Source organism: Natrix helvetica, assembly GCF_964273705.1.
Source record: "Natrix helvetica genome assembly, chromosome: Z".
NCBI lineage: Eukaryota > Metazoa > Chordata > Lepidosauria > Squamata > Natricidae > Natrix > Natrix helvetica.
In genome coordinates, this window is record NC_138554.1 from 63,373,112 (window position 1) to 63,391,147 (window position 18,036).

Below are 18,036 nucleotides of genomic sequence, written 5' to 3' on the forward strand. Positions count from 1 at the left end.
TTATAAAATATGGAATAAAATTTGTAAGTGGCTAGAAAACAGAAGCCAAAACAGGAAATAGAGAATGTAAATGTATGGTGTTAGAAATAATCAATATTATTATAAGTGTTAGCACTACTGTTGTTATATTATAGGACAAGGTTAAGGCAATAGGAAGGCAATGCAGAATGGAGAATTATAAAAGCTAAACAGGAAAACTGATACAGAAGGCTGCATAATTACTTTATATTGTTATGTATGTTTTGTGTTTTGTTTGTTCTTGTGGTGTTTTTCTGTTTTTAAAGATTAAAACATTCAATAAAAATTATTTTAAAAAATATTGTATCCTTGAACATACATAGAATATCAGGTTATGTATAGTTTTTATTTATATTATTTTTATCAATGAAATATTAGATTATTTATGAATAGACATGGAATATGTTATGTATTGATAATATCATAAACAGTGGAATTTTTTGTTTATAAGAACTATATAGTCAAATTTGGTAGTAACATACAATGTTATTTTGTAGATTATTTCTTCTTCGGGACAGCCAGAGTAATCCAAAGGCATTTGTACTTACATTGTGTCATCATCAAAAAATTAAACATTTTCAGATTTTACCAGTAAGTATAACATTCCACCCAGGCAGTATTGGGTGGTGATATATCTTTGAGAATGTGCATTTATTTCTGTCCCCTTAATTTTTCTAAAGTATTGACAATTACCTACTTAAGTGTAGGATTGTCAGTCTCGCATACATGGTTTATTCTGTATAAAAGATAGATGTTAGATAGATAGATGTTAGATAGATAGATAGATAGATAGATAGATAGATAGATAGATAGATAGATAGATAGATGATAGATAGATAGATAGATGATAGATAGATAGATAGATAGATAGATGATAGATAGATAGATAGATGATAGATAGATAGATAGATAGATAGATAGATAGATAGATAGATAGATATACAGTATATATATATTCATATTTGTATACTAGCTATACAATGTCTTATATTAGCATATACAGTGGATATTGAAAAGCAAAGATAAAATGTCTAGTGGGGAATAAAAATAAAAAACTAGAATAATGCGGCTGCATAAGTGTTATGCACACCCTCTTATAAGTGGGGATGTGGTTGTGTTCAGAATTAAACAATCACATTCAAATGGAAGGTAAATAGTAGTCTGTACATACTTGTCATTAATTAAAGTGACTCTGATCAAGCCCACATAAAGTTCATCAGCTGTGCCGGTAGGATTTTTCTGGTTATTTACTCAGTTGCTTCTTAGAACAACAGCCATGGTCTGCAGAGAGCTTTCAGACAATCAAAGGGATCTCACTCTTGGAAAGTATCAGTCAGGAGAAGGGTACACAGCAATTTCCAAGCGATGGAACAAAGTAAGAAAGCCATCAACAAGTGGAGAAATATGGCAGATACAGGTTGTATACTATGTGTGACAATAATCTCCTGTATTGATCATATGTCTCAGCTGTGAGCAACACACACACACACCACCCTAATTGAATACTGATTAATACATTACTATGACATTAGTTCTCCCCCCCCCATGCAAAACAGCCCCTTCTCAAATTTTTTAAACTATAAATTTATTTTTAAATTATTGACCTGTCTTTAATATATTATATCCAATCCTGGTTTCATGTTGCAAAAATGCACAACAAATCTGACAAAGCATATGGGAAAATATGGTCTGATGAGACTGAAGTTGAACTTTTTCATCATAATTCCCAAAAGTATGTTTGGTGCAAAAACAATGCTATGAACCCACCGTGAAGCATGCTGATGGCAGCATTATTCTTTAGGCCACATTTCTTCAGTTGGAAATGGAGCTTTAATTAAGATGGAGCAAATTATGGTCAATTCCAAATATCAGTCAATTTTGGCACAAAATTTTCAAGCCTTTGCTAAAATGAAGATGAAGAGGAATTTCACCTTTCAACACAACAACTTCACCAGAAGAACAAAGTTCCAGAATAGCCCAGCAAGACTCCTGACCTGAATCCAATGGAAAATCTCTGGGGTGATCTGAAGAAATCTGAGTCTAGAAGGTGCTTTTGCAATCTGACAGTTTTGAAGCGCTTTTGCAAGAAAGCAAGGGCAAAGATTCCCAAAGCAAGATGTGCCATGCTATGATAGGCTCCTTCCCCAAAAGTCTGAATGTGTCATATAATGAAAAGATGCTTCAGCAAAGTATTAGTTTAAGAGTATACATACTTATGCAATCTCATTATTGTAAGTTTTTTATTGTTAATTTTCTCTCTCTCAGATTGTTTCAGTTTGTTTTTTAATTGAATTGCATAGTTTATATGGTATATTAAAGGTGGAAAGAATTCTAAAGTGATTTACCTTGGTTTGATCTTTTTATAGGTAAAAAAACCCGGCCTATAAAAAAGATCATTCCTGGCATTTTATCAGGGAATGTAGACTTTCTACATCCACTGTACTTCCTTTTATTTCTTAACTTTAAATGCTGCATTAATGACCCTTTACTGGAATTAGTTGATCATAAGTTGCTTAACCTGTTAATACTTTGGAAAGAGATATTGTTTTAATTGATATTCTGCCATCAACTTACTGTCAACTCTCAGTGTCCACACAGATATATTTTTTCCATGATGATCTATTCGTAATGAGGTTCTTCGGGTATTCCAAGAGAGCACCCACTGTTGCTGTAACTGAGTCCATCGACCTGGCTGCTGTTCATCCTCTACTTACCTTTCCTTCCACATTTCCCAGCATAAGAGTCTTCTCTAGACAACTGTGCTGTGGGCTGATGAGATTGAGGTTGAACTTTTTCAACCCTAACTTTTTTTAAAAAAAGATTTTGGATTTGCATAGGTCTTTGCATGATGTATTCAAAATAGAGCAATTTGAGCCGGGTCATTTGTGCTTTGATTGAGAACTCTGATTTGTTTGACTTAACTGTGATTCCACAGAAATCTAAGAGTTGTGGAATTTATGTAGCTTCAGGGCCTGCACTATGCAGGAAAGAAAAAAAAAGCTAGGAGGTTAAGGTAATGAAATGAATAGTGGGATAGACATACTGGATGAGATATTTTAACACTCCTTTTTGAATAATTTGTTTTCTGTCTTTAGCATTTTATTTTTGTTTCATTTTCATTTTTCAAGTGTGAAGATGACGGACAGATATTTTTCAGTCTAGATGATGGCAGCACCAAATTCACTGACCTAATACAACTTGTTGAATTCTATCAATTAAACAAGGGAGTTTTGCCTTGTAAACTGAAACATCATTGCATCCGGGTGGCCTTGTGACCTCTGTACCAGTCCATGCTGATAACTGATTTGTTCCAAGACTGGAGATGGAAGAAAAGTTTTGTTGAAGAAAGTTGTCCTTGGGACATTAAGCCAACTTGTAGTTGCTTTTTAGGAACAAAATGTATCATGAAGTATAGGGGACTTGGAAAGAGATGCTTGAGCTGGTGCCAACAGTCCAAGATTTGGTTCTTTTATCTAAATCCTATGCCTGATTCTGCTGAGTGTCCCAGCAACTGCCCCCCCCCCAAAAAAAACCTGGGGAAAAATATGTAAAAACACTAAACAAAACTGGAAATTGTCCCTTGACTTGCCACATAACAGAGTCTAGCTTGTGAAGCAAAATTATTGAAATGAACTCTTGCCCTGGATAAATCTTGACAATTTAAAACTGAGTATTTTCTTTTTTTTAATTGTTTGCTTTCTTTATATTTCTCCTTCTTTCTCTTTCAATTTTTTTGCACTCCTTTTGAAAATTATATTAGATGATACAGTTTTTAAATTGATGCCTGATTTGGATGTTCTAAATCATATATTAAGTAATTTGTTACAGCCTTATTATAATCTAAAATCAAAAAATAGCTTCTCCCTTTTGAAATTAAGAGCTCCACCATTTGTGTTGAAGAAGCAACATGGAGAACAATTCTGGGAAGGAAAAAATTACCCACTAGTGTATGCTTTATAATATAATGACTGTGTGTCTGAAAGAGGACTCTACTTCTATGCACAGATGATTTGAAATGTTTCAGTTGTCCCGCTCCTTCCCAATCTGCTGGAGGGTCCTCTTTCTGCACAGATGCCATGGGAAAATCCACTGTCAGTAGCCAGTTTAGCATTGAATGATAATATATGTATTTGGAATCATCTGGCTTTTTTTCTTTTTATGTTTTGATTGGGAGTGAATAGATTGTCATTTATGTAGTATATTTGGTATAAAACAAATCAGTGTTTTCTATTTTTAGCATTATGTCCTTTACTCTTCAGAATGTATGATATAGCTCCATTGCACATATAACACTGCCTAGTCTTCTAACCATGGTTAGAAATTCAAGAGTGCTCTGTAAGTCTGCATGTTCCTTCCAATTATTTTTTCTCTGGATGTGTATTTTCTAATAACCGAAGCACAGTTCTGATTTTATGTTTCTTTGCTTAATGAAAATACTATTGTTGGGGTTACACAAATTATCAATAGAATCAAAAGTGAATGCAAAGAAGAAGGGTTTGTGCAGCATTCTGGATCTTCTAATTATAACTAGATATTGAGTCCTCCAGCAGCATGAATATAGTTTTCCTAAATGACGACATGATAAATATGATTTTCAGTAAAGTAAATGTGAGAAATGCAGTCTGATTACATGCTGCTGGACTGTGAGCTTGGTCAAAACTGTGGAAATCATCCCTCAAGCACTGCTTCACATTCTCTCTATCTATTTCAATTTAGCTGTAAAAGAGAGCAACACATGTGTAGCAGCATAATAACTGGATAAATCATTTTCACTTGGAAATTATATGCTCAGCGGTCTCTGCCACAGAAAGACATGCCATTGACAGTTCAGACAATTGACTTTTTTAGGATTTGTGCACTAAAATTTGCATGCCGGTATCCGTAACAACTAGAGAAACCTTACTTCAAGTCCTAGTTCATCATCCTACTATCAGTTCTGGTTTAGGCTTCCTAAAACCATTACACTTAGAATGTTAATTTGTACATAGCTATGCAGAACAAATAATGCTTTATTTCTCTTGAAAGGCACAGCTTTCTAGCTGTAAATATGGCAAATAAAATTATATGCCACAAAAGTGAGATATCTGTCAATGTAATGATATTGGCCCATGTTTTCTAATTCTGCATAACTGTGTGCATGGAGATATACCATGTGAGAATTTAATAACAATGGAATCAAGGCAATGCTTGTTAATATTTCAGCTTTTCATGTTTACATAGCAATACTTCTTTCATTGATTGCTTGCACTTAAATAAGGTCAATGATTATGATTATCGTCTTTTGGGGATGATGGTTAAGTGCATATAGGAAGTGCTTCATGTTTTATGTATCAAGAAGTATGTTCCAGCCTATGAATGTTCAGAATTAGTTGCGAGTGAAATATCTTCTCTCTTGCTCCAGGAATCTTGAACCTTTATATTGATTAATATTAATAATTGCATGTGATTAATAGCATTCTGAACAGTTGAAATTGTGTACAGTTATTTATTCACAAGGTAATCATATACTGTTAAGAGTAGCTTAAAACAATATAACCAGCTTGATTTTCCATAGCAGATGAAAAAACACTGTATTTTAGTTTACAGAACAAATCTAATAGGGGTTTTCCTATGAAATTTATATACAATGAAGAAACTTGATTTTTGTTAGAAATATTTTGATTATTACATTTTACATATTTTGTAAACATCTATAAAGTAAAGTAATATGAGTTGACTTGTAAAATGGATTTAAACATTTTTTTCAAAATACTGATTTTCAAATATAAGTGAAGTTGTTTGAGTTTATTAGAAATTAAGTTATTTTTCAGTATCTTGGCTCCAATTGTTCAATTTCCCAGCCATAGTTTCATGTTACAAAAATTGCATTTAATTGAATTTGACAATTTAAGTTCTTACTATAAATTTGAATGAAGAGGGCAAAACTGTCTTGTACTATCTTCAGAATTACTTGAGCATAAAATTATTGCATTTCTTCCCTTTGTTGGAAATGTACAATCTAACCCATCTTAAAATTACTAACAGATACAGCTATCTGACAACTTAGGAAATAAGGGTTGAAGGAAATTTGATTTTTTTAAAAAAAAATATTTAAATGACATGAATGTAAAGAGGAATGCTCAGGGTTGTTTCTGGAGCCTGTTGATTTTATTTTATTTTTGGTTGTGATTGTTTTGTAAATAAAATATGTCATATAGCATCTTGTAATATGTTAAGAAGGAAAACGCCAAACCATTTGGTAATTTTTTTTTAAAAAAATAGATAAATTATTTGTGTTTTTAAAAAAGTACAGCTTTTTATTTGTTGAATTAATCTTGCAGAAAAATGTGCCTCTATTTTTAGATTGTTTTGTCTTAACTTTTCTGCACTAAGTACCTGACCATTTTGACCAATCAATGCACCTTTCCAGTGGCAAGACTTGCTTAGCATAAACTATATTATCATACCACAAGACTTTATTGTGACTGTAAAATGAAATAAAAGTTATCAGGGAATGCAAAAATTATTAACTTAAGGGACACAACCTCTTATTCAATATGCATTGCTTCATATTGTAAATAACTTTCCTTTTTTTTTTTTACTAGTGAACTTAATTGTTATCTTTCAGGTATTTTTGTACAAAATGGGATTTCTTACACTTAAATGTTTAGAAATAAACATTCAAACAATGGTATTCATTTTATACTGTTGGTCAAGTTTCATTTTGTTTTCTCAAAGGGGCAAATCTACCCAATGCAATACCAGAGTTGTAGGCAATTGTACTGCCTATGGATTATTTTTTGATTAACTGGAGCACATTAGAAATGTATCTGAACGTTATATGTATATATTCATTTTATTTTTTTAATTAAAAGAGTTAAGCTACTTTCAGGGCAACTGCCATTAAAAGATGTAGAATGTATAAGAAACCATCAACTTAATATTCATATTATGCAACTTTAAATGAACAATGCATTTTGATCAAGATGTAATAAACACTCAAGCATTTCATGCAAATACTTCTTCATTATTAGGGCCTGCAAAGCCAAAAACAAGTATTTTATATGTGGAGAAATAAATAGGGAATCTTTGTTACAAGAAGAGAATCAGTATTATACTCTTAGAGTATTCTTGCTACCATATTTGGATTGTTTGAAATTTAGAACGGAATAGAATAACAGAGTTGGAAGAGCTTGGAGGTTTTTAGTCCAACTCCTATACCATTTCAGACAAATAGTTGTCCAATCTCTTCTTAAAAGCTTCCAGTATTGGAGCATTCACAACTTCCGGAGATAAGTTTGTTCTACTGATTAATTGTTCCAACTGTCAGGAAATTTCTCCTTAGTTCTAGATTGCTTCTCTCCTTGATCAGTTTCCACCCATTGCTTCTTGTTCTGCCTTCAGGTCCTTTGGAGAATAGCTCGACTCCCTCTTATTTGTGGCAACCTCTGAGATATCAGGACACTGCTATCATGTCACCTCTAGTCCTTTTCATTCTAGACATACCCAATTCCAGCAACCATTCTTTATACGTTTTATGCTCCAGTCCACTAATCATCTTAAAGTAGCTTCATATTGAGTGTTTATAGCAATTTAGTTCAGATATAATCACTAGGTGTATTTTTATAATCCCAATTACGGGTAGTTCTTCACTTACAATCATTTGTTTAGCAACCATTCAAAAATTAAACTGCACTGAAGAAAGTGACTTATGACCATTTTTCACATGACTGTTGCATCATCCTTGGAGATGACTGTTGTATCATCCTTGTAGTCACATGACCAAAATTTGGATATTTGGCAACTGGTATGTATTTATAACAGTTGCAGTGCTTCAATTTATCGTGATCACCTTTTGTGACCTTCTGACAAGGTCAATAAGGGAGCCAGATTCACTTAACAACATGTTACTAGCTTAACAATTACAATGCTTTACTTATTATTATTGCAAGAAAGGTTGTATGTAAAATGGGGCAAAACTCAGTTAACAACCATCTTGTTTATCAGTGGAAATTTTGGACTCAGTTATGATCGTAAGTTGAGGAGAACCTATATATAATCTTAAAAGTATTGATTTTTTTATATTTGTGATAGCACCTTGAATTTTAATTTTATTAATTATTCCTGTAGTATGTAGATTAGCTCATTGACACAAAGAATAGTTTTAATTTTAACATTGAATGTAAATTTGTTGGTAAGCGAAAAAATGATGATGATGATACAGCTATCAAGACAAGATCGGTTCTCCAGAGAAGATGAAAACTAGTGAGACAATTAAAGATGGAAACACGTATTCTTGACCACCAATGATACCCATATTGTGGTCCAGGAAAACCCCTAATTCCTTTATGAAAGATTAAGAAATGAATGTATTATTTGTCTCCATTGGGTTGAAGTTTACCTTGTTTGCATTCACCAATTCCCAATAAGCCTTCACATTACCAGCCCAAAATTTATTCAATCATATTAGATAAAAGATGAGGAAATAATATGTCCTTTGCATACTAATAAATTGCAGTATAAACTGTCTGATAAATTCTCCTAAATGCCAAGAGCAAAGTCACCCCTGGTATCCATCTTCTGGAATTGTTAGCACTTTCCTCTGAAAATAACAAAATAGCAACAATATTTGGAGTAACAAAGCTACATATTTTAGAAGAAACAATTTAGAAGCATACCATGATCAATCAATAAAAAAAACTAGAAAAAGGGAAATGAAACTTTACCTTTTCTATCTTGGCAGAATTTACAAGTTGAGAAACAGAAAATATTTGAGAACTTGTAGCAGTAGACTTCAGTGTGCCAAATATTTTGTCAGTCTTCTCAGATTGTAGAAGATGAAAGGCCAATGTAATACTGGATGATGTCATAGTGGTGTCTACCAGGGCTATGGAAATCTTTGAAGGGATATTTTGCTTCAGCAAAGTTTCATGCAAAGGGCTCCGTCATAGTTGCTTTGTTAGGCAACATCGGCATTCTGAAAGGCTGTTAATACTTGCATGGTGGGCATGCTACTCACCAAAAATGATGATGAAATCTGTTGATGCCGTGCTGGTTGTTTGTTCTGACAAGGCTCATTAAATGTGACACTCTGCTTTCTCCAGCATGCCCTCAACAAAATCTGAAGAGAGTCCTACTGAATCAGAGACACTCCATAATAGCCTCATCTGACTTTCAACCAAAACATAGACGATCAGGAGAAGCTTCAAGGCAATGTAAAAGGTTTTTTTTTTTTTCAAATAAATTGCAGGGTCTATTTGGTATAAATTGCCATGCAAATTATACTTCCATCTTTCCCTAATTTTACCAAATTATATGTTCAGGATAGCACATATAAGAATGCTACTCCAAAAACTCAAAATAGTACTTTCTTCACTGGGTCTCTCTCAAAAATTTTCCTATTTGTTAAAGGGAACATCTGGGCTACTCACGCTTTCCAGTATCTATGTATTAAACAATGTGTGTTTATATGTAAATTGAAGAAAATTTAGCTACATGCCAATGTAAGTGCACTGAGCAACTCTTGAGTTATGCCCAGGATCTCTCTGTCTGCATTGAGGAGCTCATGTATGTATATTGATATGTGTAATATGAATAAATTTTCTTCAATATTCCTATAATCTATATTGGACTTTCTGTTTTAGCTGATATGTTCTAGAATAAATGAAACAATATCATGACATTATTCTTAACGTGTTTTAAAATGGAAGAAATATAACTCTTTTCTCAATAACTAATTTTAGGACAGGAGGTTACATATGAAACAATCCGAACTCTGAATTCACTATAGTATTCCCAAGAGAAAAGCCTATGTCAAATAATGTAACCTTTCAATTTATTGCCATCAGAAGTGTTAATTACTACAATTTAGCAATGGAGGTTACATTGTTCTGCATATGCATATTGGACAGAATCTGACATGAATAGAGCACACGCACGGACACACACTTTATCTCCCCCACCCCAGCACTGCTGTGCTGCCTCATTGTGGATGTGGATTGTTCCTGGGAGGAATATATTTTGGGGACAGACAAAACTACTTAAAGGCTTCCATGCCTGGAAAAGACAGAGGAGAGTGACCTTAGAATAGCACTCACTTAATAAGCAGGCAGAATGACAAAGAGAAGATGCATAGAAATTCTTAATTTTACTTGTATCTCACTTTATGTGGTCTAGAAATTATGAGGGGATGAAGGTTCAGTGTTTGACCCATTTTCAATTATTCTGGAATTTAGCATCTTTTCCCCCTCTCAATAATTGGATAGATGCTTAATCCTAAACAACACTCTTTTTAATCACTTTTTATTGACATTTGTTATAACATAATATACAATGAGATGAAAATAAATATTAAGAAGGTGTGTGTGGGGAGTGCAGGATTAAAAAAAGAAAAAGCTATTGATTTCCAAAACATTTTTATAAGTACACACTATTCAATATTTAACTAAATTCTACATTTCATTTTGTTTATTTCTAGAACAAAAACCAGAAGCAATTTCCCAATAGAAACAGAACCAAATAACATCTTTGTTTATAATAAAGGATTTTTTTTTAAATGGTACAATAGGTTAAACAGGCTAAAAGAGACTCAGTGTAGTAGAGATGAAATGGAAGACCTGATTAAATGTCTTTGAAGATAAAAAGCAAATGACTGAATCCCTGCCTCTCAGTTGGATGCTTGAGGCTAATTTGGAATTGCCTACAACTGCATGTAGGCATCACCACATATCTATCTTGTGACGGGGTTGAAGGATAGCGGTAGATGGGCTGATGAGCGTATCTCCCAAATCCCAATAGCACATTGTATAGAGGTGTGCATTCTGCATGGTGATTGGTTGATCAGATTTCTTGCTCTCTCTCGCTGTTCGAATGGCCCCAGGTGGAATGTTACATTTGCAGAAATATAAATGGAACATCTGTCTGTCCTTGAATAACAAGGTGCATATATTCCCTGACATCAGGGGTGGGTTCCAGATTCTTTCACTGCCGGTTCACTCAGGGCCATGCTTTGGGCGCGCCCTTGATGCATGGTGTGTACTTGATGCGCACTATGCGTGCATGCATAGTAGTTAAAAATTGCTTTGCGCATGCTCAGAAACAAAAAACAAGATGGCACTGCCATAGGCGCAGCCAATAGAACTGTTTCGGATGTGTGAGCAGTAGAGTTACTACCTACTCGGCTGAACCGGTCCAAACTGGTAGGAACCCAACTCTGCCTGACATGCAATGCCAGAGAAGTCTGCTTAACCCTTCACCTGACAACTTCAGAGCAGTATTCTGGGAGAGAACAAACCAGGCTCAGTTTATCCCATGCTTACGTTTCATGGGGGCGCCAACAGACTACACTACAGCAAAACTGTCAAAAAGATGGCTCTGATAGTTGATCAGAGCTCATCTTTTTTTCATGTGCAACAGCTTTAGCATTTAAGAACAGAGGTTAGTTGTTTTTCTATTAATACATAATCCTTAAAGGGGCTCTCCTCTAGGGATCACGCAATGGTGTAATTCAGACTGGAAATATAGTAAAGGAAACTGTTTTCCCCTATTTGCTTTGTCTTATTTTCCTGACTGGAAATAGCTGTTTGCAACACACAAGGAGGGGATACTTTCCTAAGAGCTCACAATTCAAGAATACCAATGTGCACATGAGGTATCTCAGGGTTGGGAAGGACATGGGGGGGGGGGGCTAGTGATAGAACAGGCCAGAGGTGGCTTGCTCCTGGATCGGGCGAACTGGGAGTAGAGGAAGTGAGAGGCTCCACCCACCTGCCCAGATGCTTCTGCACATGCTCGAGAGAACCGATAGTAAAAAAAAATTGAACAGGCTGGAACAGGCCCTCAAAGCCTCCCCAACCCACTAAGATACCTCATACGTCTTCCTCTCTTCCTGCCACAAGGACTCACCTTGCAAATATCTCTCTCCTCTCTTGTTTCTCTGTTTCTTTGTCTTTGAGGAAGGGAAAGGAGAGTTGGCCTGGAAATGCTTTTCGTGCTGAGAATGGACACTCCTGGTGCTATAAGATCACGCAGATTCAGGCACCCATCCTCTTTTGCAGAGAGTCAGGGTCCCAGAAACATTTATTCTAGGTGTGAAAAGTATTTGGTGGTGGTCTGCTCCTCCCCTCTCCCACAGCTACTTTCCACTTACCTACTTAATGATACCTCCCATGGAGCAAACTTGCATGAAAATGGGAGGACACACACACAGCACACAATCCAATTGTGTATATGTGGGTGTGTATGGGGCAGAGAGTGATCTGTACTTCAGCCAGGGCACCCAAACTGCTGGCAATGGTGTGGACGAATCTGAGCAGCGAAACAGCAGGAGAGGGGTTGAGTACAAAGCAAGATGAGGGTGCAGAGCTGCCCCCCCCCAATGCCCTGCACCGGCTTACCTGAGCGACCTGCCAGCCAGGCACTGAAGCACTGCAACTGCTGCCACAGTGAGACAGAAGAGGGGGGGGGGGCTTTCCAAACTCTCTCTGTATGTGTGTGTGTGAGAGAGAAAGAGTGCAAGTGCACAATCCCTGCTTTAGTCAAGGCACTCAAGCTGCTGGCAATGGCAGTCGGGGGTGGGTGGAGAGCCAACTGAGCAGCCATTTTTTCTGCTTGTCCTATACTCAAGCAGGCCCTGCGTGACAGCTGGGTGTTTTATTTCTCCCCTGGCATGGCAAACTCCAACTTCAATCAGGGCATTTAAGCTGCTGGTGGTAGCAGCCACCTAAGCACCATGATTGCCCCTTCCCCAACCAGCCAGCCAGCCCCGCCTGACTTGCTCCCTGCTGGCTGGTGCAAAGCCTCACCATTCTTCTCATCTTTGTTGTTGTCTTCACCAAAGCAGCAGTGGGCTCCACAGAATAAGGTCTCATTCCTCCCCTAGCGCAGTGAACTCCGGTGGGCTGGATGTGAGTGTGAAGTATTGCTTCCTTGCTTAGTTGAAGGCTTAATTTAGCCTTCAAACAGTAAGGCTGGCGCATGCAAGTAAGCAGTGCAGCAGGGCCACAGGGCAACGGGAAAAGGGGGTTGGCCCCACTGAATCTTGCATACCCCGCACGTCTTCGCTGCACTTTGGCCAAGCCCAGCTACTCACTTGAGTACCCCCGCTTGTGCGCACCCTTCTGGCCCTGCAACAGCCAGCCAGAGGGTTGCATGAGGAGGAGGAGGAGGAGGAGGAGGAGGAGGAGGAGGAGGAGGAGGAGGAAGCTGCTGCTGGAGTTTGTGCTCGCTCATCAGCTGCGGGCCTGTCCCCCTTTCTATTGTAACTTCCTCCCAGATCCCATTTCCACCCTGCCAGCCCTCATGTTAACTAGGTTGGCATTAGCCATGGCCAGGTTGGGCCAATGTCTCAGGGCGCAGCAAAGTATGCCCACAGAGAGGGCTCTGTGTGCCACTTCTGGCACTCATGCCATAGGTTAGCCATCATGGCTCTATATATTAAGGTTCTTGAGCAAAGGAGGACGTTATGAATTAAGCTGAAATGAATAATGATAGAAGTACCGTATTTTTCGCCCTATAAGACGCACTTTTTTACTCCAAAAAAGAGGGTGAAAATCTGGGTGCGTCTTATAGGCCGAATCTAGCCACCTGGGTAGTGGTGGGTTTCTGCTGATTGGTCAATGAACAGGGAAGCTCCGCCCCTGTCACTCACTCGCAAGTCCTTGGCGTTTTTTTGCATCAGGGCTTGCTGCAAGAGAGAGAGAGCAAAGACCTTTTCTGGATTGGTGGTGGTGGAGGTACGGGCCCGTACTCACTAAAGCAAGTCCGGGGAAATCCTTTGCGCCAGCTGGAAAAGGTCTTCACTTCCCCCCCCCCCCTTGCAGCATGCCCCGATGCAAAAAATGGCAAGATCTCTTCTCAGAAATGTCTTCTCGGGCTGGCCGGATCTCTCTCCAGATCTTGCGGCTTTTTCAGGGTTTTCTTTTTGAAAAACACCTGTCCGAACTATCTTGAAAACCTGCGATGTTGCTTTGGGAGGGGGCAGGCGGCAGCATTTGCCCCTGCCGCCCTCCCTGGGCACCTGCAGCCTTGGAGCCTGCAGCTTTAAAACAAGCCTTTGCACAGCTGCCCGTCTTTCCCCTCCGAAAGCAACCTCGCAGGTTTTCAAGATCGTCTGCAGAGGCGTTTGGCGCGAACTCCTCTCCTGTTCCTTCTTCTGCGGGGGGGGGGGGGCTGCCTTGCTTTGACAGCCACCTCGTTTCCAATTGGGGGGTGGGGGAGAAATCCTCTGCATGGATCCCCCCAATTGGAAGGAGGAGGCTCCATCCGCGGGGGGAGAGATCCCCCTCACATTCTGTCTGTCTCTCACTCTCCCTCCCTCCCTCCTTCTCTATCTCTCTGTGTTTCTCTCTCCTCCCTTCCTCTCTGTCACTCTGTGTGTATATGTGTGTGTGTCTGTCTGTCTGTCACTCACTCAATCACTCACTCACTCACTCTGTGTGTGTGTGTGTGTCTGTGTGTGTGTCTCTGTCTGTCTGTCCCTCTCTCCATCCCAACTGGAGAACAACCTTTTCTGTCCCCTTACCAGCCCATCCGGGAAGATGAGGAACGCGAGGGGGATCCCTCCCCCCCCCGCGGTTGGGCTCCGAACCAGCGGAGCCTCGTCCTTTTTAAGCAGGCAGCTATCAGAGAGAAGAAGATCGCCTGCTTAAAGATCGCCTGCTTAAAGATTGCCTGCTTAAAAAGAAGGACGAGGCTCCGCTAGTTCGGAGGCGATCTTTAAGCAGGAGATCTTTAAGCAGGCGATCTTTGGCTGCTGCAGAAGCCGCGCTGCCTTCTTCTCTCTGATAGCTGCCTGCTTAAAAAGAAGGACGAGGCTCCGCTGGTTCGGAGCCCATCCACGGTGGGGGGAGGGATCCCCCTCGCAGGCGATCTTTAAGCAGGCGATCTTTGTCTGCTGCAGAAGCCGCGCTGCCTTCTTCTCTCTGATAGCGGCCTGCTTAAAAAGAAGGACGAGGCTCCGCTGGTTCGGAGCCCAACCGCGGGGGAGGGGGGGAATCCCCATCGCGTTCCTCATCTTCCCGGATGGGCTGGTAAGGGGACAGAAAAGGTTGTTCTCCAGTTGGGATGGAGAGAGGGACAGACAGACAGACAGACACACACACACACACAGACACACACACACACAGAGTGAGTGATTGAGTGAGTGACAGACAGACAGACAGACACACACACACACATATACACACAGAGTGACAGACAGAGAGGAAGGGAGGAGAGAGAAACACAGAGAGATAGAGAGAGGGGGAGGGAGTGAGGGAGAGTGAGAGACAGACAGACACACACATACAGAGTGACAGATGGAGGAGGGAGGAGATAGACAGAGTTTCAGAGACAGACAGACAGACACACAGAAAGAATGACAGAGAGAGACAGAGGGGGGGAGGGAGAGAGAGACAAAGAGCTACACACAGAAAGAGACAGACAGACAGACACACAGGGAAACAGAAAGAGAGAGAAAGAGAAAGAAAGGCAGAAAAAATGAAAAAAAAGAAAGAAAGTGGGAGAGAGAGATGAAAGAAACAAACAAAGAAAGAAAACTTATGACCACAATTGAGCCCAAAATTGAGTGGCAATTGAGCCCAAAAATCTTTTTTTTCTAGATTTTCCTCCTTTAAAATTGGGTGCGTCTTATATTCTGGAGCGTCTTATAGGGCAAAAAATATGGTATTTACAAATTGAGAATAACATCCCACATTCCATATCAAATCATTTTGCATATTGTGATTGAAAAGCAGGATAAAAATAAAGAGAAATTGCATGAGCAAGTTGGTAGGATAGCAAAACTGAAGTAGGGTTCAAGTTAACTGGATGATTAAGAATTTTTGAGAAGATAATTATGGACATTAGTTCTGCATCTTCATCATCTTTTTAATTGTAAATTATTATAACTATTTTTCTAATATTTTATTGCCTTTCAATGTTAGTTAGCCGACCTCTAGGCAGGATAGTTGGCAAACAAAGTCTAAGAAATAAATAAATCTTGCAACAAAAGCTTATTTTTAAGCTTATTTTACTTAATTCCATTGCAGTCAGCACAAGAGAACTGATATTCAAATTTCCAAAGCTGATAGTTTAGGATAATTTTAAAAAGTGCTTACAAAAAATAGAACTACAATTTGTGTCACAGAAAGTTAATGATTGTTATGTTCAATATCGCTTAGATGTTATAAAACAGAATGACCTTCTGACTAAAGGATTGGAGTCTTCCAAGTTTGCTATTGAAAAAAATTACACAGAACTATCCAGTTTAGCTAGAACACTTGAGCATTATAGGAAAATAGTAAGTAAAATTTTAGCTTATTTCTGTACTGAGATCTGAGTATTATCAATTAACCTTTGTAATATTTTTTCTGAAAATTTTAATGCTGCATTAAAACAGATATTGAATGTTGTACTCTGTTTTCAAAACTGTCGTGGATGAAGTTTTATTAATTATAGGAAAATAGTAAGTAAAATTTTAGCTTATTTCTGTACTGAGATCTGAGTATTATCAATTAACCTTTGTAATATTTTTTCTGAAAATTTTAATACTGCATTAAAACAGATATTGAATGTTGTACTCTGTTTTCAAAACTGTCGTGGATGAAGTTTTATTAATTTTTATAACCAGTGACGTGCGGTGAGGGTTATGGCTGGGGAGGCTGGTGACGTCATCAGGAAGGCGGGGAATGGGACCACGTGTGCAGACCACGTGTGCAGACCACGTGGTCTCGTTCTCCGCTTTCCTGAGTGAACATTAAGGGGACCGCGGCATAGCATTACTTCCTCCACCGGCACCAGTCCCTTTCACCCCGCTCAAGCCTTGCCGCCTGCAGCCACCGCCCGCCCTTGCTGCTCCTTTCGTTGCTTGCCCGCCTGCCTCTAAGGCACGCCAAAGCCTCCTTCGTCCCCCCCAGCGCGCGCCCTTTTTATTTCCCGCGACACCCCCCCCCATTTCGGGAAAGCTTTCCCCATTGCCTGGGGGGTGAGGGGGGCGGCTCCTCTCCCCCCACTCCCTCCATCCCTGCCTCTCTCCTCAGCCCCAAAGCTCCGTCCGCGTGACTCACTTCCAAGGCGGTGGCTGCTCCATCCCGCTCTGGCTCTGGAAGCGACCGAAGATCAGGCTGCGTCACTCGCTCGCTCGCCGGACTGCTTCGGCGCCATTCTGGCTACCTTCGTCCATCCGCGCCCAGGAGATGCGGAAGCAGTCCGGTGGACGAGTGACCGAAGATCTCGCTGCCTCGCTCGCTGCCTCGCTCGCTCGCCGGACTGCTTCGGCGCCATTCTGGCTACCTTCGTCCATCCGCGCCCGGGAGACGCGGAGGCAGAAATGTTGTTGGCGCCTCCAGATGACGAACCAGTCGCTTGCTTTCGTCATCGGGAGGCCGATAACATTTCTGCCTCCGCGTCTCCCGGGCGCGGATGGACGAAGGTAGCCAGAATGGCACCAAAGCAGTCCGGCGAGCGAGCGAGGCAGCGAGATCTTCGGTCACTCGTCCACCGGACTGCTTCCGCATCTCCCGGGCGCGGATGGACGAAGGTAGCCAGAATGGCGCCGAAGCAGTCCGGCGAGCGAGCGAGCGAGGCAGCGAGCGAGGCAGCGAGCGAGGCAGCGAGATCTTCGGTCACTCGTCCACCGGACTGCCTCGGCGCCATTCTGGCTACCTTCGTCCATCCGCGCCCGGGAGATGCGGAAGCAGTCCGGTGGACGAGTGACCGAAGATCTCGCTGCCTCGCTCGCTGCCTCGCTCGCTCGCTCGCCGGACTGCTTCGGCGCCATTCTGGCTACCTTCGTCCATCCGCGCCCGGGAGACGCGGAGGCAGAAATGTTGTTGGCCTCCCGATGATGAAAGCAAGCGACTGGTTCGTCATCCGGAGGCGCCAACAACATTTCTGCCTCCGCGTCTCCCGGGCGCGGCCGGACGGATGTATATAATATTATATATATAGTATATAATATTATACACTATTATTCCATGAAGAGAGGTGAGGCCCTGCCTCCCTTGCCTCTACTGACCGCACGTCACTGTTTATAACCATGTTTTTAAAATTGTAAATTTG

The 18,036-nt window shown here is 40.0% G+C and overlaps 2 protein-coding genes across 4 annotated transcripts in view; both read left to right on the top strand.

Annotated features, from left to right (window-relative positions):
* The window catches only part of GRB10 (growth factor receptor bound protein 10), a 168,735-nt gene extending 159,114 nt beyond the window's left edge, over window positions 1-9,621 (top strand). For all 3 annotated transcript variants that reach the window (XM_081971040.1, XM_081971042.1, XM_081971041.1), the window contains 2 exons: window positions 516-609; window positions 3,147-9,621. In XM_081971040.1, the coding sequence (XP_081827166.1) occupies window positions 516-609; window positions 3,147-3,293 (241 nt within the window). In that variant the 3' untranslated portion in view covers window positions 3,294-9,621. The remainder of the gene's footprint in view (window positions 1-515; window positions 610-3,146) is intronic.
* A 5,818-nt stretch (window positions 9,622-15,439) lies between these two features.
* DDC (dopa decarboxylase) overlaps window positions 15,440-18,036 on the top strand; it is a 111,503-nt gene continuing 108,906 nt past the window's right edge. Inside the window, exon 1 of the mRNA XM_081931898.1 lies at window positions 15,440-16,276. The gene's annotated coding sequence lies outside the window, so the exon portion shown is untranslated. The remainder of the gene's footprint in view (window positions 16,277-18,036) is intronic.